The sequence below is a fragment of the Ictidomys tridecemlineatus genome, chromosome 15 (genome assembly GCF_052094955.1).
Source record: "Ictidomys tridecemlineatus isolate mIctTri1 chromosome 15, mIctTri1.hap1, whole genome shotgun sequence".
In the NCBI taxonomy this organism is placed as follows: domain Eukaryota; kingdom Metazoa; phylum Chordata; class Mammalia; order Rodentia; family Sciuridae; genus Ictidomys; species Ictidomys tridecemlineatus.
The window spans coordinates 15,050,701-15,068,057 of record NC_135491.1 but is presented as its reverse complement, the minus strand read 5'-3'; the positions used below and the strand labels follow the sequence as shown (position 1 = coordinate 15,068,057).

At 50.4% G+C, this 17,357-nt stretch overlaps 1 protein-coding gene across 6 annotated transcripts in view; it reads left to right on the top strand.

The window, feature by feature from the left end:
* Positions 1-985: 985 nt before the first annotated feature.
* Positions 986-17,357, top strand: part of Actn4 (actinin alpha 4) — a 69,805-nt gene continuing 53,433 nt past the window's right edge. For 3 of the 6 annotated variants that reach the window (XM_040279845.2, XM_021720369.3, XM_021720367.3), the window contains exon 1: positions 988-1,293. In XM_040279845.2, the coding sequence (XP_040135779.1) occupies positions 1,132-1,293 (162 nt within the window). In that variant the 5' untranslated portion in view covers positions 988-1,131. Of the gene's footprint in view, positions 1,294-17,357 lie in introns of all 6 variants that reach the window. The other 3 variants (XM_021720368.3, XM_021720366.3, XM_005340503.5) reach the window with 3 other exon arrangements.

Here is a 17,357-nt window from a genome sequence, read left to right as displayed (position 1 = left end):
CCTTCTCACTTTGCTGGTACCTATTCCAATCTAACTTCCATGACCATTTTATAAATCCTTGAGGTCCTTGTGCAAATGCCGTCCTTTGCCAGGTGTTGGGGCACAGGCCTGTGATTCTAGCAAATCAGAAGGCTGAGGCTGGAGGATCACAAGTTTGAGGTCAGATTGGGCAATTTAGACCCTACATCAAAATGAAATGAAAAATGAACTGGGGATATAGCTCAGTATTAAAGTGCCCTGGGTTCAACCCCCAGTGCCCCAAAACAGACAAATGTGTGGCTTCTCCGTGAAGCCTACTCTGAGTACTTCATTTACATTCAGTTATGCTTGACTTTGGGCCACAGTGTTGGAATATACTATATACTTTTTTTCCTTCCTGGTACTGGGGTTGAACCCAGGGCCTCGCACACGCTTGGCAAGCGCTCTACCATTGATCTATATCCTCAGCACCCCACATCACCTTTATTAAAAAAAAAAAAATTGTTACTGGAAATTGAACTCAGGGGCGTTTGACCACTGAGCCACAACGCCAGCCCCTATTATTTTTTATTTTGAGATAGCGTCTCTCTGAGTTGCTTGGTGCCTCGCCAAATTGCTGAGGCTGCCTGTGAACTTGGGATCCTCCTGCCTCAGCCTGCAGAGTAGCTGGGGTTACAGGAGAGCGCCATCGCGCCCTGCACTATGCACATTTTCTTAACATTTCGTTCTGTCTTTATTGCATAAAACACAGCCTGGCACACAGCAGGCGTTCGATAAACACTTGTTGTGTTCGGCGTTGCCCAACGGGGAGTACATTCTCGAGCCGGAACGGTGAAGAACCGATGATTCATTCATGACTCTGGCCCCGCCCACAACGCGAATGACGTGCGCGCTCACGTACTCGAGTGGCGGAGCAGGTGAACTGCGCAGGCGCCGAGCTCCGGGTGGGTGGTATCAATTCATCAGGTGCGCGCGCGCGGGAGGGCGGCGGCGGCGGCTCGGTACGCAGGCGCGGCGGGCAGTGCGCAGGCGCCGGCGGAGGGCGGGCTGAAGCAGCTAAAGCAGCAGCAGCAGCAGCGGCGGAGGCTCCGGCATAGGGGCGGGAGCTGAGGCGGGAGCGGACCGGCTGGTGGGAGAGCGAGAGGCGGCGGAATGGTGGACTACCACGCGGCGAACCAGTCGTACCAGTACGGCCCCAGCAGCGGGGGCAATGGTGCTGGCGGCGGGGGTGGCATGGGCGACTACATGGCCCAGGAGGACGACTGGGACCGAGACCTGCTGTTGGACCCGGCCTGGGAGAAACAGCAGCGCAAGGTGCGCGGCCCTCGGGCCGGACGGGCTGGAGGGGGTCTTCCTGGGGGGGATGGGAAGGGGATTGGAGGTCCTGGAGGGAATTAGGGGGTCTGTGATGGGAATTGGGGGTGCTGAAAAGGAATTGGCGGGCCCAGGAAGGGCTTTGGAGTCCCAAAGAGGAATCTTAAAGCTTGAGGAAGGAATTGGGAATCTGCAAAAATTGGCGCCGGGGTAGGGAATATGGGAATCTGCAAAAAGGAATCTGGAAGCCTAGTGAAGAATCGGAGGGTCTGGGCGGGGAATTGGAACCGGGGCGAGGACTGGGGAAGCTGAAATGGAATTGGGACCTGAGGCAGGACTGCAGGGTCGCAGAATGGATTGGGAGGGCTAAGGGGAGACATGGGGCCTGGGAAGGGAATGCGTGGGCCAGACTAGAATGTGGGACCCGGGAGCCCGAGTGTGGAGGGGATTATTCGAAGCGCCGAAAGTCAGAGATTGGAATGGGGGGAGCTTTAGGGTGAGGGAGTTCTAAAGGACACTAAGAACCAGGAAGTCTGAAGATAGAGTGGGGGGACCCAGAAAGGGACTGTGAGGTGTGAAGAATTGGGGGAGGCTTAGGGAGTCTGGGGAGATGCAAGGCTAAGCAAGAAAGGTGTGAAAAGACACGGATATGGGGTGTGAGGGTGGATAGGAGTGCTGAGGAGGTCTGGGGGGACTGGGGACTAGGGTACTCAGGGGAGGAGTTAGGGACTTGTGAATAAGAGGTTTTTAAAGGGGATGAGATTTATTTGGGGTATCCCATTCTAAAGGGAAGAGGAAGACAACTGGAAGGGGAGTTGATGGAAGGGAAAGCCATGGGGGACACAGGGGGGGGTTTGGAGCATTGATGGGAGGCTGAAAAGCCCAGTCCTGGGTTGGAGAGCCTGGCTTGATGGGGTCTGGGCAAAGTGAGGACGGTGGGAGGGACCGTGAGCTGGAATGGCGGATGGTGGGAGGGAGGTGAGTTTAGGAAAATGAAAGTCTCCTTAGGATGATGGATAAACTGAGGAAGGAATGGGGGAACAGGTTGGGGAGAAGAGAGTGTCCCCAGAATTGTGTCTTTTTTGACGGGGTTGGGGAGGAGAGGTGAAGGAATTCCATAGTGAGTGTGTTTTGGGGTGTGGAAACAACTTAGGGGGGGCGCACAGTAGTGAAAGGGAGGTCAGAAGTAAGTAGGAGGCCGGGAAGGTGTTGGTGTGTGGGGTGGATAATCAGCGTGGCTGAGAGGGGGAGCTCTTAGTGACATAAGAGGTTTGAGTGTGTGCAGGGAGAGCTAAAGAAAGAAGGTGCCGAGTGGGCGGCCTGGGGAGGGGGCTGCTCAGCAGAGTCGCTGGGAAGAGGGCGGAGGTACTCGAATTTAGAAGCTTTTAATGTGTTCTGGAGGCCTGGGCTTTCTTTCCAGGTTTCTTGCTGAGGTCTCTGTGGCCTTGGGCAAGACCCCCCATCTCCCAGGCAGTCTGTCTCCTCAAAGGAGAAGGGATAGAGAGAGTTCCTCTGGAGATTCCGCAAAGGTGGACTGTGTGCAGTTGGGACTTGGGGAAAGGACTCTGAGTTCCTCTAATACCTGCTACTGTAGATTCTCAGGAAGGGCCAGGTCCTAGTAGGTCTGGGGGAGATTTTTCAGGACCACAGGCCAACTCAGGGGGTATGCACAGAGAGTGATGGAAGCCCTTTGCAGGTGCGAGCTGGTGCTTGGGACGGCGCAGGCTGCCCAGTCTGGAGGGTGAGGGTGGAGGAGCAGCCGTTCCAGGGCAGCCTGAGGTGGGGCCTGGCATAACCTTGGCTAAATTACCAACGTCAGCGTGAATGTCCTCATCTGTCATAATGAGGGTGGAGAGTGGCAGCGGCTTGGTGGGGGTGTTGTCCTCCATTGCTCCACCTGCTGCAGGGTGGTCCTATAGAGATTGCTGACATAAAAATGCCTTTTGAGGGAAAAGGGGAGTTCTAGGCTGGAGTACAGTACTTTATTGCCCAAATCAGTGCCAGGTGGAAAAAGGTTGAGAGTTGCCAAGGCACTTGGAAAGTCGGGAGGGGATCAGGGAGCCAGGGGTTGATTTTGAGTGGTCTGTCTTCCTCTGGGAGACCTCCTGTCCCTGTTTTCTCAGGTGTTGTAGCAGGACTTCCCTCTTTCTGTCTCCCACTTGGCAGTGCCTCCCTTTGCTAGCTCTCCACTCCCTCCTGGGAGTTAGGGTGTGTGCTTGCTCGTGGTCATAGTCTCCCTTGGCCTCCCTTGGCCTCAGGGCGAGGCTGGGCACATTCAGACCCTGGGTGGGAACCAGGACTCACCGGAATCCAGAGCCTTGCTGCATGTGTCACTGTCTCCTCCTACTTCCTAACTGCCTTCCTCCTGGCCAGCACAGTTGAGGGAAAAGCTGGCTCACGACCTCCAATACCAGCTGCTTTAGATTCTCAGGAAGGGCCAGGTTCTAGCACGTCCTGCTTTATACCTACCCTAGCAAATATTCACGCCTAGCTTTCTTTAGGGGGAAAGTGTTGTTTCAGCTCTGCCCTTTCCCGCTCTGGAGCAGGAATCCATTATGACATGGGTGAAGGAGTGAGGCGAGGGAATACACCCGCTAGTGTTCTTTCCGTCCCATGTAAGAGAATCTCCCCACCCACAACAGACTGGCCGGATCTCCCAAAGTTACCCAGGCTGGCCTCGAACTTACAGTCCTCCTGCCCCACCTTCCTGAGTCCCTGTGATGACAGGGGTATGCGGAGCTTGCTGGACTTTTTTTTATGTTGCAGTGTCACTTTAGTGAACAACACATTGCCCTTCTTGCCTCCAAGGCCAGACACTGGCACAGAGAGAGAGTTTCCTGTACACATATACTCACATAAGTGTCCTGGACAAAAGTCTATGTCCAGAACAGTGCAAGCAGGGATTGGCCTGAGTCAGGGTATGTGTCTCCCTCTACCTGACTCCTAGGGCCCTATAACCAAGACAGTACGAATTTTAAAAACTCATCTGTATTTATTATCCTTTAAAACAGAACGGGACTTGGGCACCATGTTTCCATTCATGAGCCTTTCTCTGAGTTACTTTTCAAAAGGCTTTATAACATACCTAGGGAAGTTTATAGTTTTGTTCCTCTAAATACTAATCAAGGCATTATCTAATAAGTAGGTTATGCAACAGTTTTTACATGGGAAGGCCTTGAGTGTTCTCTGGGGGATTGGAGGATTGGTCTGGTCTTTGAGAAAAATTCTGACTTACTTATTCGTTTATTTATTTGTTTTTCTTTTTTGAGCCAGGGTCTTGAGTTGCCCAGGCTGTTCTCAAACTCCTGGGCCCAGATGATCCTTCTGCCTAAGCCTCTCTGGTAGCTGGGAGTAAATTCTTGAGTAATTACAGTCTGCAGTTCCCTCTCTCAATTTCTAAAGGGGCCTGAGTAGCCCTGCCAACTCCTGCTCTCATGGAGGGGTGAGGTCTCTTGACAGTTACCCCAAAACTTCTCATAGCAGCAAAGGGAAAGGCCTTGCTTGCTAAACTTGTGTGGTCATTGAAACATCACTATTTACAGGGCCTGAGTGTTTAGACCTTGACCTTTGGCTTGGGCTGTATTCGGTGTAAGTTAATTATTTGGAAGTTCTGACGGTGTTTTGTCTTTCTCCAAGTAAGTCTTTTTTTTTTTGTTTGTTTTTTTTGTTTTTACATTTTTTTTTTTAGGCTCATGGTGGAGGCCCCAAAGTAGCCATCTGTTATTTTGTTCCGTTATTCTAATTGCTTGCCTCTTAGGATCTGGCTAAGACTAAGAGGTCCTTAGCAGTTGTCAAAATTGAATAACATACTTAAAAAAAAAAAAAAAAAGGTAACCAAACTTAGTTGTCTCTAGAAATGAGACTGTGAACTTGCCCTCCTGGGAGAGGGGAGGGGAAGTGCTTCAGTCCCTCAGCTGCTCCTGTTCTGTTCCCTCCCTCCTTCTCCTGGAGAATGTGTTTTGGAATCTAATTTTCCTAATGACTGAAGAAGTAGGTGTGGGAGGCCGGCCTGGGAGCACAGGGTCACTTGCACTCAGAGCTGAGATCCTGTTGTGGCCAGGGGAGTGGGGCCTGCCACTTCACCTGATCCTAGGCGGTTCAGGGCGTGGGCCAGGATCACCCTCTGCCTTTAGAAACACCCTCCCTGTTTCTGGCTTCCAAGACCAAAGGGAGGCTGCTTGGGCAGCTGGGCCTGACTCACCCTCCTGTCGGAACCTGTGCTACAGGCTTTCCTTTAATGGCAACCGATTGCCTGGCCTTGTGTGGGGAAAGTGGAGGAAAACAGCCCAGGGAGCAAGGGTGGGTCTTCCTGTTCCTATCTAGGTGAGACATCTTAAGGAGGTCAGTTAAAACTGTACACGCCTGTAATCCCAGGGGATCCAGAGGCTGAGGCAGGAGGATCATAAGTTCAAAGCCAGCCTCAGCAACTTAGTAAGGCCCTGAGACCTTGTCTTTAAATGAAATACAAAATAGGCTGGGGATGTGGCTCTGTGGTTGAGTCCTGCTGGATTTACTCCCCAGGACAAAAAAAAAAAAAAAAAAAAAAAAAAAAAGTAGACTTGCACTTTGAACAGGTGGTCTTAGTCAGGTGACAGAAGGAGCAGGGAAGAGTCTGGCTTCCTGGTGGAGCTTCTGGAGTGAGCATGAGTTCCACCTTGAGAACACACATGCAGCCCGTGCTCCTCTTCAGCAGTCCCCCAGTGTGCAGCACAGGTCATCTGGCAGTGCCGACCAGTGGGTGGCAGCCAGGAGAGTGGGGCCAAGGAAGAATTGATCTGGGAAGGCCTGAGGAATGGAGGCTGTAGATGAGCGCCGTGGGCGTTGACGGTACTGATTTATAGTGTCCTGGGAATTGCACAAGCCTTTGACAGTTTTTAGGATTGTCCTTTAAAAAATGGTTCCCTTGCTGCTGCTTGTATCTTTTGAAGGAGAGAAAGGCCAAAAAAAAAAAAAAAAAAATTAAGTGAACAGCTGTTTGCTTTGGTACCACTTGCTCATTCAAGTTTTTTGAACAGCCAAAATATCAACATGTTGATCTCTTCCCTGGCCATGTGCTCAGCAGTCACATTCTGCTCCCTGCCCTCAGTTTGCTTCTGTTCCCTTTCTTTGTGTATTTACTTTACGGCAATGCTCGGGTTACCTCATTCAAGATTTTCTTTTTTCATGGAAATAGGAGGCTAGTGATAGCAACCTGGGAATTCAGTGGCCAGGGAGCTGAAACGGGGAGTCGGAAGTCTGCATGAGCCGAAACCCACACCAACACCATCTCTGTGGAAGTGTAAAAGAAGTCTTTATCCCACTGGTAGTTTGAGAGCTCAAGATTAGTCTCCTTTAGGGTGGTTTAAACTTTGAAAGATCAAAGAAGAGTTACAAGGAAACTTAGTTTCACAGTGTTGCAGGGAAGCCTCCAGGATTTGTTATAAAGTATCTGAAAGTAGCACAAGTATCACTTTCCGTGAAGGTTGATGAGTTACATTTTAGGCTGGATCCCAGGTATCCAGGAGTGTAAGGTTCAATGAATCCAAGAGGAACAGAACCGTTTTAAATTCATTCCAGCTTCAGTTTAAAGAGCGATCTTAGGGGGAGGGGCGGCTAAGCCAGCTGGCTGGGATCTCTGCATATATTTAACAGGCAAGAGTGTCCTTACATCAGTGCTTGGGAAGTTTTATCCAAGTAGCAGTCTCCCTGGGATTATAAAAATCCCCGAGACATTGGTCTTGGTCTTGTGCCTTTTTTGGTGGTGTTCTCTCGTGTTCCCTCCCCCTCCTCTTTTTCCCTGTAAACAACAGAGGCATCAGCTTGGAATGTCCATGGAAAGCCTCTAAGAACTGGTGGGTGCAGCTTGTTGCCTTCCATTTAGTTGAAGCAGCATTTACTCTGCAAGAGGCCAGTGCCCTTTTTCTTAGATGTGATTTATTGAAGTGTTATCTAAAAGCCAGGGGATTGAATTTACTTGGGATTTGCTATTTGCCACCTGTTGCTGTGCTGGCTCCTGTCTGCCTGGGATGACTCCCCACCCCCAACACCCACCAAGAAAGGGGGGACCGTTCTGCATTTCTAGGAGGGATGATGGTTATCCAGTCAGAGCATTCTCCTGGCAAGGATCTCTGTGCTTTCTAATTTGGGGTGTGATTTTTTTCCATACTTGCTTTTACTTTTACATGCTTAATACGTATTTTTAAGTCAATTTGAATTTTTAAACTTGCATTTTAAAAGGAAAAGTTAAGTGTCAATCATGGGTAAAGGGAAAAGTCAGCTTCCCTGGCCATAATTAGAAGACAACTGCAAAAATAAACACACTGAGAACAAAACAGGGTTGTTAAATTCTACCTAGGTGCTATCTTGCTGAAGACTCTGGCCTAAGGCCTGCTCCCTTTGTTAAAAGGCAGATTGGGCCAGGTGTGGTGGTGCTGACCTGTAATCCCAGTGGCTCAGGAGGCTGGGGCAGGAGGATCATGAGTTCAAAGCCAGCCTCAGCAATTTAGGGAGGCCCTAAGTAACTCAGTGAGACCCTTTCTCTAAATGTCTCTAAATGAAATATTTAAAAAGGAGCTGGGGCCGGGCACGGTGGCACACACCCGTAATCCCAGCAGCTCTGGAGGCTGAGACCTGAGGATGGTGAGTTCAAAGCCAGCCTTAGCAATTTCAAGGCACTAAGCAACTCAGTGAGACCCTGTCTCTAAGTAAAATGCACAATAGGGCTGGGGATATGGCTCAGTGGTTGAGTGCCCCTGAGTTCAATCCCTGGCACCCCTACCGGAAAAAAGGGGTAGGGTGGAGATGTGGTTCAGTGGTAAAGTGTCCCTGGGTTCAATCCTTGGTATCAAACAAATAAAAAAAAAAGGGGGGATTGGCAGGTGTTGGTGAGGTGCTGAAGACCTACCAGTACCAAACAGACGTTCTCTGTGAAGTCCTCATAGTTTACCTTTGTGTGTGGTGCTGAGGATGGAACCCAGGGCCTCACGCACGCTAGGCAAGCTCTACAATTAGCTGCACCCCAGCCCAGACATCAGGTTACTAGTGAATCAAAAGGAATAAGATCCTCAATGTGAGTCAAGATTTAATGTAGGGTGTGGATACTCCTTAAAAATCTCCATGAGCCCATGAAGCATTTGGGGGAAAAAACAGCAACAACAAAACTATCCCTCTTGACCCTGGCAGGGTTTCTAGAGGTAGGCAGGGGAGTACACACCCCTTGCTTTGCGCATGCTCCCACCACACCAGGCTCTAACACACTGCTGGTGATTGGCGATCCTTGACTCATCTTTGCTTTCAAATGTTAGGGCTTTGGGGGTTTTGTGACACCAGGCCACGTTGTGCATTCCTGCGGCATGGTGGGCTGCTCACTTGCCCTTCCTCAGCTTCTTCCTGAGGCTCCGGTGGCCTCTCACATACCTTAGGTCTGGCTGCCCCGCTGCTGCCCACCTGGTGTGTGAACCCTACCTTCTGAAACCTTATTTAAATGTTTGTCTTCCAAATATCAGAGCAGAGGGATTCTTTGTCTCTCAATGGAACTGTGACTGTCCTGGAAGCAGCAGTCACTGCCTTGCCGAGCACATCCTGGGAAGTTCTGGCAAGGGTGCGCCACTGGCGGGATGCGGAGCTCCAGCAATACAATAGCCTTTGTGTCTTCTGCTTTAGGCAGGAATAAAGACGACATTGTGGTTTGTTTTATGCTTTTTAAAGTTTTCCCCCAAAGGTGTGGGGCTGAGCGGTGCCTTTCGCTGGCTTTCTAGTGGCTTTTTCTTTTCGTCTCTTCCCTCCCCAATGGCTTTTAAGAGTGGGTGGAAGCCGCAGTGGATTGGAGGCGGCCCGTATTGCCTTTCTCCTCCTCCTCTGAGCCTGAAGGGAGCACATTTGGTTCTTTAATCTCCAAAAAGCCCAAGATGCAAAGTTTCTATATCTTACCTCCTGAGTAGTAATGACTGATCCAGTTCTAAGAATGTCTTAATTAGCAGCCCTCCAGAAGGAGGGCACAGCAGGAAGGGAAATGGATGCAGTGTTCTCTCTCGCTCTCTCTCACACATTCTGGTTTGATGGTAGAGAAGGCCAATTTGAGGTTACGAGAAACATCATGGGAGGAAGCTTGCGATGGTTTCAGCATCCAGCCACGCTGGGATGTTGCTTGAGGAATGTCACAATAAGAAGGTCCACAGCTTGCATATCTCTATGGGAATGACAGACCTTCCATTACCAAGGCCAAGGGCAGTGCTAGAGGCTGACTTCAATCAGTGTCATCAGGGCCTTGGTATGTGCGCATGTGAAGGTTAATACATAAGTGCTTATAGCCCTGAATGTAATCTGGGAGTGAATAACAGGTATTTAGTTGCTATCACCAAGAAAACACAGTCTCACCACACGCAGTAGCCTCTTAGAGGCTGAAGCAGGAGGATCCAGAGTTCAAGGACGGCCTCAGCAACTTATTGGAGTCCTCAATTACTTAGTGAGGCCCTGTCTCAAAAACTAAAAGGGGCTGGGGACGTAGCTCAGTGATAAAGCGCCCCTGCATTCAGTCTCTCCTACCTAACAAACAAAGAAAAAGAAAACCAGGTCACCTGCTTATTATTTGGGGAGTGCCACCATATTCAGAGGCAGCACTGGTCAGAAAAAAGGGGCAGCCAGGTGGCCTCATAGGAAAATGCCCACAAGCACACTGGCCTTGCCAGGTGGGGGAAAGAGGGACCTTGTCCCCTGGGGAGACGTTGGGCCAGTCTACTTTATTGATGAGGGTGTGCATTTGAAGCATCTGATGGCTTTGTGGCCAGGCCACGTGCTTTTTCTCTAGGCATTTAGAGTTGGAATCTCAGCTATGTGACTTCTTAATAGCAGGGCAAAATGTGTCTGTGTCTTTTGCCTGATTTCACAAACACCGACAAATTAAAAAGAACTCTAAAGTTCCCAGCAAATCCCAAGTGCAAATAACTTTTGTTAAAAATCCACATCCTCCCAACTCTGAGAATAAATAAACTTTTTTTTTCCTCCCTATTACCCCCCCCCCCCCAACTTTCTTTCCTTTAAGAAAATGAGTGGCTTTCCTTTAAACCGAATGTCTGAGGTAGCCATCAGATGCTTTCACAGAGTGCTTCTCTGGCTGTTACTGACCGGCTTGCATTTGGAAGGGCCAGTTTTTCTCTGTTGTTTCGTGTTTTGCTTGAAGACTTGTATGGTCTTCCTGTTCTGGCCTGTGAAGTAAACTCAGTTCAAAACTCAAAATGTCTGGGAACAGCGACTTGCCAGGCTGGCTCAAGGGCAGTCTGATGAATCGGCCCTTCTTACAAGCTGTTTGCTGGTTGGTCATGGTTAGATTTTCAAGTCCTGGAAGGTATCCAGACGTAAACATCACCAGGATTATGCGGCAGTTACTTTTTTTTTTTTGGATCATTTGAACCTCACTGCCAAGACTGTGGTAGAATTTGACTTTCTATAAAACAGAAAGGCCTGTATCAAGACGTCTTTCAGAGACGTTGGCTTTGGTCGCCCAGCACTGTCTCCAGTGAGAAGAAATGCTTAGGCTGGTTAGGGGCGAGGCTTCTTGGCCATTTTTTTGAAGCTAATTTATCCTTTCCCTTTGTAGCTTTCATAACTCATTGACAAGGGACATCTCATGCAAGAGAATTCAGTCAGTCGAGAACTGTGAACCAATTTAAAGATGATTGGTTAGCGGGTTGTGACCCTTAGCTCCTGCTGCGCAGAGATTCAAAGGAAACAAGTTTTGACCATAAATATAGAAGACTAATGCCTGTAATCCCAGTGGCTTGGGAGGCTGAGGCAGGAGGATCTCCCTCAGCAACTTAGCGAGATCGAATGTCAAAATAAAAGATAAAAAGGGCTGGGATTTTAGCTCAGTGGGTAAAGCACCTTGGGTTCAATCGCCAGTACAAAAAAAAAAAAAAAGAAGAAGGAGGAGCAGCAACAGAAGAAGACAGTGCACTGGGCTCTCTGAGCAGCTACCTTGGACTTTAGAAGATTTTGAGCCTCTTTAATAAACAAACACATAGCAATCCTTGCCAAATACGGCCTGCTGAAAGGCCACAGGGTTAGCTTAAGAAACAATTTTTTTTTTTGCCTAAAAATAAATGTATGTTCCTATCAGACATTCCAAGCATAGCTTAAACATGAGATTTCCAAGTAGCAATTCAAGCTCTGTGGGTTCAATTATGTCAAAATGCGAGGGTCTTTGAGGAGTGAGCTCCCTGAGTTGGGACTGGCTGGAAATGAGATGACCAAATGCAAACCAGCTTCCGTCTGCTTTCTGTGTGTTCTTGATCAGTTCACAGGTTAGTGGAAGATAGGCATGTAAATAACACACAAGATCTTTCATACAGAATCATGTGCTATGAATTAAGTAATAATAGCGAGCATTTTACCCGTGTAAGACAGGATTCCAAGTGTTTCATGTGGACTGAAGAGTAACTCATAAGGTAAAGGTTGTTACTCTTGCAGGACACCTGCAGAAAAGGACCCATGATGATAGTGCCAGGATTCAAGTCTAGATGGTCTGACTTTCAAGTTTATGGTCATAACATCTGGCGGTGGTGTTAGGGGGCTATTACTGGGGATTGACCCCTACCACTGAGTTGCATCCCTAGTCCGCAGTTTTCTGAGAGAGTCTTGCTAAGATTCTGAGGGTCTCCCTGGGTTGCTGTTACTGGCCTCCAACTTGTGATCCTCCTGTCTCAGCCTTCCCAGGTGCTGGTTACAGACGTGCTGTAGTCTAGTGGGCAGGACTGGGAGAGGGTGGTGAGGGCAGGGGGATTCTTTTGGGGAGAGGACGGAAGCTCTCTGAAGAGATGGCGTTTCAGCTGTTCCCTTACAAACGAGGAAGAGGGAACCAAGAGGTGCCCCTGAGGAGCAGGGGCTGGGAAGAGAGGCACAGCCCCAAGCAGAGCTTTGTCATCGGAAGCGCTGACGAGGTCTGAAGCCTGGTGGACCACGAGCCGCCTCGTGCTCTGGCACTGCAGCCCTTCCCTCTCGGGGGCCCCCCACCCCAGGAGGCCAGACTTCCAAGTGGGAACCCCGACTGCAAGACATTAAACCAGACAAAAGCCTCAATTATCTCTGTGATCACTGCTGCAGCAGGCACCTGTGTTTGATTAAAGCCTGGTGACTTTTGAATCTGGAGTTTTACTGCCTGTGTCCTCAAGGCTTTGTAGTGGGACTCTCAAAGAGCTTGAGTTTTACCACATGAGTAAGTTCTAGCCCATTCCATCCCTCAAGAGGCCATTTCTGCCTGCTGAGGTGCCACTTGCTTTAGGAAGCATCTTTTTTGTTTGTTGTTTTTGATAAAACGGGGAGACATGGAAGCCTGATTTTTGAAACTGGCGTAAACTGGGCTCTTCACCTCCTTGCTCACCCATGCTGTTCCTGCCTCGTTCCTTTGATCTGGTGGAGCTAAGTGGCTCTGGTTCAGTCGAGTCAGCCGGAGATACTGAGCTTTCTGTGTCCCTCAGAAGCCAGTCCAGGAACGGGTAGATTTCACTGGGCCTTTCACTGGGCCTTAGCTCTCTATTTGAAGGCACAGCTTGTCAAACTAGTTATGTGGCTTTTTACTGGGGGAGGGAGGAGCACTGATGGAGAGCTTGGGGCTATCAGTACACGCTCCTGCCTCTGTGCATGCAGTGCCCAGCAAGAACTTAAGTTCCCTGATCATATTGTGGATACAGGCTGGGATTCTCTCTGCCCTACCCTCAAGGAGATCTGATAGCAAACATCTTCCCTGTCCCAGAGTAGAAAGGAGTGGCTGGGAGCGAGGGGTCTGGAATGGCAGAGCCAGCTCAGCTGCCTCCCAGAGAGGAGATGGCGAGGTCTGCGCTCTCCGCAGCGGACCCTGGAGAACTCGCGAAACCTTTAAGTAGCCATATAGGGTAGGAGGGGTGTGTGTGTATCCTTAGCCTCTTAAATACGAAAATAAAGCTTCCCTTTTGTAAAATTGATTCAGAATGGGCAAAAAGGGTACGGCAAATGGAAATCTGTCAAATTCTATTGAGTCCTAACCCATGTTTGGGACACAGCTGTCAGTTTCCATGGTGGGTGGCCTATTATGCATTTGAGCTGAGCTGGATCTGCTCCATGTCATTCCTGCAGATCCAAAGGCTTTGGGGTGTGTGTGAGAAACTGCCTCTCTGTCACACTGTAAAGGCCTGGAAGACACCTTCTGGGTAGATGAACGAGGAGCCACTGACCAGAGTGGGTGGGTGTTTTATAGCCATCCAGCTTCTTGTGTAACATGAGTGGAGGCTTCGTGGGCCCTGGAGTCCACTCTCAGGTAGAAACATGACCGCCAGGGCCAGCCAGCAGCCCTCGCCGGGCCTCTGTGCGAGCGGAGCGCCATGCCGAGCCTTTGGGGGTATGAGAAACCGGAGACCTGGCCCACGCTCTCAAGGAGCTCAGTGTGGTTGGGGAGAGAGCAAAGCCACATGAGACCTCAGAAGGACACTAAGCGGCACACCGACAAGCCACAGCACTCTAGCCCTGTCCCGGGAGAGGAAAGGGGTGACTAAGGGCCGGTGGGGTCAGTCATGGAAACTTTCATAAAGGAGGTGAGTGTCAGGAGGGGTGGGGCTTTGCCCCGACAGCGGGCAGGTTGCCAGCAGCAGTGTTAGAAGGTCCCTGGTGCAACCTGGCGACCTGGCTGCCTCTCTGGAGAAGCCCGCTAAGGTCCTCCCCAATGAGCAGTAGTCTCTGGGAGCTTCAGGTTTGAGAAGTTAGGTGTCATGCTCATTCTATTTTGGGGTTGGTTTTGGGACCTGGGGATCGAACCCGGAGTGCTTTTGTATGTCTTTTTTTTCCCCCCAAATTTGGAGGTGGGCTTGTCAGGTTGCTGAAGCTGGCCTCAAACTTGGGACCCTCTTGCCTCACTCAGCCCCCTGAGTCTCTGGGATTACATGTGTTTGCCACCATGCCTGGGAACCTGTAAATAGCAAGTCCCCAGGCTCTGGATCTGAACCCCCACGAATGGGTCCTGTCACTTCCACCGATAGCGCTGGGGATGGGGGGCCAGGCTCCTCAGGTGGCAGTTTTCTCTGGCTGCGATCTGAGGCATGTGCCTATAGTTGGCTGTGTGCTGTCCCTGTAGTGAGGGTAGCCCAGAAGCGTTCTGTCGAAAGAGTTTATTTTGCCCCGCCACATTGAGGGTTCTAGGTGCTGCTCTAGTTTAAAGGTAAATATCATGGAGCTGGCTTGTGGAACCTAAGAGTTCCCATCCCAGGAAATACTTCACTATGTTTAAAAAAACAAAAGATTCATTCACATGCTCAAATAACGTAGTGCCCTTGGTGTGCTTTCCCCAAATCCACAGTTGCATCCTGGCCTGTGGGAAAGGAGGCGGGCAGAGCCCGGCTGTGCCTTTCTTTGTCCATGTGGTTTCAGGTGTGTCGTGTCGTGTCCCCCCCCCCCCCCCCCCCGCAGTTGGTGCATGAAAACTTTGGCATCGCTCAGCTCAAGCAAGTGAAGTAGTGGCTGAACTCAGCCAGTGGAGCTTGGCCTCCATCTTTTAACCTGCCAGGGTCAGTAGGCTTTCGGTGGAAGGATTTGGTGGGGGTGGTGAGCGTGGCTGGCATTGCGTAGATTAAGCTCCTCTCTGCAGCTCGGGTGACTTTAGGGAGAGAGGTCCCAAGAATATTAGCACAGTTAATTTCTATTTCCTTTTGCACCTCATTAAGGCTTCCAGGCTGGGTCTCCCTGACAGTCTTTATGAGGTGTCTTTCCCCCAACCCCTTTTTGAAAGGCAGAGATATTAGGGGAAGTGGGTATTTTTCAAGAAGGGAACCTGGAGCTCATTGCTTATAGTTGGGGAGTGTATTGCTTCACCTCCATTCTGGGAGAGCATTCTGGGGGAGAAACTGCAGAACATTCAGGGTCACTTTCTTGCATGAATCATATTCTGGAGGAGACGCCTGCTTAGCTGGCAGGTTGGCCGGTAGCACCCAGCCTGCTCCCCAGACACTGCAGGCTGCTCAAATGACACTGGGATTCAGGCTGTCTCCTGGCCCCAGCAGCTGCACCCCAGGAGGCCGTGTTAAGAGTGTTCTTTGCCTGAGGGGGGCCCTTCTGGCACCTTCATGTCCACATTTGGCTGTGGCAGCAGAACAGAAGTGAGGTGGTATGGGATGGACAGGGGGCTGGGTGGGGGCTGGGCTCCTCACCTCTCCTCCACCTGGGGAGGTATTAGGGGTTGGGCCTCAGTATCTTCCTTTGAAAGGTGTTTCTGAGGATTAAACAGGTAATGTGTGCAAAGTACTTGGCAGAGTGCCTGGCACATTGTGAGTGCTCAGTGATCATCCTAGTGGCTCCCTTCCTGCACCCAGGTGGGGGGGTCTGCTGCTCCAGTCTCTTCAAAGAGGTCGAGAGGGCCTGCCCAAGTGTGCAGCCGGGTGGAAAACCCAAACATCTACCCGCTTTCCTGAAGTTCTCCCCCAGGGAGTTTTGGAGCCTGCACCCAGCCAGCAACTTCAAAGAAACATCCTCCATCAAGTGGCAACAAGTACTTGGGCTGCCAGTGACACACTGTAACCCTTTCCCTGGCCTCTGCATCCATCTGGACCTGATTATCTGGGAGGTGGCTTCTTGTTTCAGAGTTTCAGCCCTGAACAGTTTTGTGACTGGGTGAGGCACAGGCAGCACCAGGGAGACTCTTTCCTGAGTAAGTCAACTTCTTAAGTTTGCTCTCAGCTGAGGGGCTCTTTCCTCCGGTCCCCTTCTTTCTGTTCCCTTCCCTCCAAAGCAAAAAAAAAAAAAAAAAATCCATTCAAGTTAGAAGCGGCCAGCAGCCCAGCACCAGCCACCTTTCTTTAGTTGTTAAGTGATGAAGAAACAGGAAGGGCTTCGCGCGATAACCCCAAAATAACTGCCCAGGACGTCTGTCAAGTGGGGCAGAGATGCACAGGAGCCTGTGGCCAGCTTTCTGTCCTGAACATGGGGCTCTAGTGGCCTCCGTCCTCCTTTCCTCCTTCCTCCCACCACCCCCCTCATGGGGTCACTTCCTGATGCCATTCTTCAACTTAGCCCCTATCCCCCCTCAAAAGCAATCAAGTCCACAACCTAATAAGGCAAAAGAATGAGGAGAATGTCTGCCTCCCAGCCTCTCCCCTAACAGGGCGCAGGCCCACAACAAATTTGGAAAATGTTACAGCACAGTGACAACTGATGGCCCAGCCATGCTCAGGAGCTCCCATTGTTGGCAGCAGACAAGACCCTGAGGGAGGGCCACCCAGCTTGTGCTTTCCAGATCAGGCTGTTGACACCTCTCTAGCAAAAGAATGAATGGGAAGTGCAGCCCGAGCGCCTGCTCCTCCGCCTGCTCCTCCTCGGGCCCTGCGAGCGAGCGCAAGCCTGTGCCCAGCCACCTCCCCTCGGCATGGCGGGCACCGTGCACATCCAAACACTTCTCGCCTCTGAGATGAGCAGTTTTCTTCCCCTTGACTGTGCCAGGGTTAAATTATCCCTGGCGTTAATTAAAACTTGTCAACACTTAGAGCCTGGGCCCCACAGAAACCTGTCACCCCTCCTACATCATTATCCCAGGAAGTCAGCCCTCTCTGAAGCGGTTTCCATTCTGGACTGGGGGCAGGAGGAGCAGGCCCCCTGTGTCAGGAGGCCTAGGGGAGGAAGGGGGCTCGCTGGGCCATGCCTACTGGTCTTGGAAGGTCAAGCTTCCTAGTTAACCTAAGGTTGGGGGAGGGGAGCGGCCCAGGGGTGACGTGCTGGGTCTTTCACATTGCTAATTATCAGCAAGCATGAGGTCATCCGTAAATATATCTAATTCTTTAGCTTGTAATTAAGGTGCTCATTAAAAGTGCAGGGAAGTTTTTTTGTTGTTGTTTTTTAAGGGAAAAATACAAAAAGCCTTTGTTTGAACCTGACAGGATGGCTCAGAACGGGGAGGACTTGAGGCACAGGACTAGTTTCCTGTCTTAAGGGCCTTTACAGGAAATTCACTGCAAACAATATTGGTGACCCTGCCAAGGAGGCAAACCTGGGTGATGTCATTGTTCCAGGCTGTCACTGCCAAGCCTTTGACCTTGGGGGAGGAGGGCTGGTGGGATTAAAAAATGAGTTTGTGTGTG